General features: G+C 39.7%; 1 protein-coding gene across 1 annotated transcript; it reads left to right on the forward strand.

Annotated features, from left to right (window-relative positions):
* Nucleotides 1-1,077: 1,077 nt before the first annotated feature.
* Nucleotides 1,078-2,947, forward strand: LOC104510355 (mitochondrial calcium uniporter regulator 1-like; the record flags this gene model as incomplete). The annotated part of the gene is made up of 3 exons (XM_010152581.1): nt 1,078-1,191; nt 2,345-2,448; nt 2,846-2,947. Coding segments are annotated over 3 exons (320 nt in total), but the record flags the coding sequence as incomplete, so codon positions are not given.
* Between the last annotated feature and the right edge of the window lie 242 nt (nt 2,948-3,189).

A 3,189-nucleotide genomic window follows, 5' to 3' on the forward strand; every position in this document is an offset into this window, starting at 1 on the left:
GGGGTCCCCTGTCACCTCACCTGACCCTGGGAGCCCAGTGGCGTGGGGCTGCCCCGCGCCCCCGGGGGAGCCAGGGGCCTACAAGGGCTGGGCTGGTGTCCGCAGCAGTTGTGGGAGCTGGCCGAAGGCGTAACATCCAGGGCTTTTTCTCTCCCCCGAAGGCTGAATCCTTTATTGATCTTTAAGTAAGACGGCTTAAGACATGGCCGTGTCTTCTGTGCAAGTGTTTTAAAATACAGTGTCTTCGAGAGTTCTGCCTCCTGACTATTTATCTCCTGTTCCGTTTTGCGTTCTTTTTGCCAGCTAGTTCGTGCAGATGTCCAGGTGGAAACTGCACTGTCTTAGGTTTGGATTCAGTGTTGAAAAAACTTGCTGTAAAAGTAGTAAACGGCGGATTGTGAGTGGTTACTTTTTGTCTAAAGGGTAGCCAGTGACGGATCCCCTCTTTGTTAAAGAGTGGAAAGTAGTCCTCAAAGCTTTGAAGTGCTCACAGCTTCCACCGTTTGTGCTGATAACAGTAAAGGAACAATTTTTAAGACACATGGTGGGATTTTTCCTAGGACATTATAGTCTTGGAGAGCATCTCGAACGTGCAGCAATAACGTTCTGTTTTCAGGCTCTTGTGTATAGGGCTTCTAAGTTGGATCCCTTTTCAGTTTCAAGCAAGCCGCGGTAATCTCAACGCACAATCTAATATTTTGTCACAGATTCACAGAGTGAAGGGGTTGGAAGGGACCTCTAGAGATCATCTAGTCCAACCCCTTGCCAGAGCAGGATCACTCAGAGTAGATCACACAGGAACAAGTCCAGGCAACTTTTGAAAGTCTCCAGGGAAGGAGACTCCACCACCCCTCTGGGCAGCCTGTGCCAGTGCTCTGCCACCCTCACAGTGAAGAAGTATTTCCTTGTGTTCACGTTGAACCTTCTGTTTTCCAGTTTATGGCCATTGCCCCCAGTCCTGTCACTGGACACCACTGAGAAGAGGCAGGCCCCATATTTGGGCTAGGAAGGAAACTTGTTGATTAAATACTATTTCTAAAAATAACTTGTGATTTGTTTATCTTTTTTTTTTTTCAGATGTAAGCATCTCTGCATCATCATCTTTAGAAAGCAAAGGGAATATTTCCTTATTGGGAAATAGGAAGCTTTTTTTTGATACTCATGCGATGGTGTGCCTCTTGGAAGAAAATGGTAAATTGCTAGAAATGGGTAGCTATTTTTAATGTCATGTCACGAGTAGTTTTTTAGTTTACAGTTTGCTACTTGCTTCTCCTTGACATGCGATCTTACAGCTTCCGTTTTACATATTTTCCTTTTTTATATACTGGGTAAGAACATGTAGGGTTTTTTTTTTACTTCCAAAAGGAAAAAGTGGGCTTATGTAACTTTAATTGGAATAATTTGTTATCCTACTAATAACTAAAAATGCTAAAGGAAAATTAGATTTTAAGAATTGAGAGTAAAAAACAGTTTTCAAGGTAGTGGTTTAAAACTTATTAGATTCCTATGTATTTAGTATATACCACCTTGAATATGCAGCAGTGTATTATAATAGGATTGAATATGGACTACTATGTAAAAGGCAGCTTTTAGGATAGAATGTAGAATACTGTATAAAATATATGCTCTTATACTAAAACAGAAATAAGGGAACAGATTATGAAAAAGGGGTATCTCTTGGTGCTGGCGAACTATTTTATCAGTTCAGCTACTGAAAGTGACTCACTCTCAGACCCTATAAGTTTTTTCTGACACAACTGCTAGTTTGAAATGATCATGCTTTTGCAAGAGTATTTTTTCATAGTGATTAAATCCTGTTTGTGACATTTTGAAAGTGGAAAAGTTGACAATATTTCTAGGGACAATGTTTTACAATAGTTCCCAATTCAGTTTAAAAGGTTTCTAACAGGCTCAGGCTGGTAGGCCTGAAATCAGAGCAGTTGGCTGTGTTTTCGGTTGTACGGAGAACTTTTTCAGTGGTACTGAAGACTGATAGTGTACTGAAAGTATTTGCTTTTCAGGGTCAGAATTCTTGCTCATAGAAATCACCATGTGAGAGATGACATTCCATAATACTTGTAGAAAGTTTCCTGCTCATAGTGTAATATAGCTGCTTCCATAGTACAACACTACTGTGTCACAGACATCATTTTGTGGTGGGGGAACCTGGATGTACTGACCAGTTTTATTCTTCTGGTAGTGCTGGATCAAGAGGAGTATGTTTTATTATCTTTCATACATGACATTTGTTTTAACTTGGTGCTGAGTATTAGCAAGTGGCGTCTCTGTAAACTGTCCGGATTTAGGTGTCTCTCTGAATGTTGTTGCATTTTGTTTTCCTTAGGGTTCACTATTCAGCAGTCGGAGGTCATTGTGTCTGCATTAGTGAAAATCATGAACACCAACCTGGATATCATTTACAAGGACATGGTCACCAAAGTACAGCAGGTTAGATCAGAGACAACGGTGGGGTTAAAGAAAATCAAAACCTAGTATGCCTGCTAAAGAAATACATGTTTATTAATATATAATATTTTTATTATCTATTTGTAATTATATGAATACATATTAATTATAAACACTTTTTTTTTTTACTGTTAGATTTATACACAAACTATTTTAAAAGTTTGAAGGTAAAGAACAAGCGTCCCTGTGTTGTTTGGCCTAGTGAGTTCATTGGCTAGTGAATTGTGTCTTGAGTTTATCAAACAAGACATCATATTTGAATCTGAAATGGTTGAATCAAAAAGTTCAGGGTACCAAAATAGCCTATAATTTGTAGGCATAGATGAGAAAAACATTATAGTTATGTTATGTTCTGAACTTTGTCTTCCCCCTTTTAAAGGAAATTGCACTTCAGCAAGTAATGTCCCATATTGGTGGTGTGAAAAAGGACATGATTATTTTGGAAAAAAGTGAATTTTCAGCACTTCGCTCAGAAAATGAGGTAAAAATCATTGTCTTGGAAAGTGCTGTTCTAACACTTGCTTATTTTTTTCTAGTGATGTAAAAAAGCATTTTGTACCCAAGGCATTGGCTCTGGTGCCAGCATGGTTTAACACCTTCATCAATGACCTTGTCGATGGGGCAGAGTGCACCCTCAGCAAGTCTGTAGATGATACAGCGCTTGGTGCGGTAGCTGATACACCAGGCAGCTGTGCTGCCGTTCACAGGGACATCATCAGGCTG

This window comes from Eurypyga helias, unplaced genomic scaffold, assembly GCF_000690775.1.
Source record: "Eurypyga helias isolate BGI_N326 unplaced genomic scaffold, ASM69077v1 scaffold3985, whole genome shotgun sequence".
Classification (NCBI taxonomy): Eukaryota; Metazoa; Chordata; class Aves; order Eurypygiformes; family Eurypygidae; genus Eurypyga; species Eurypyga helias.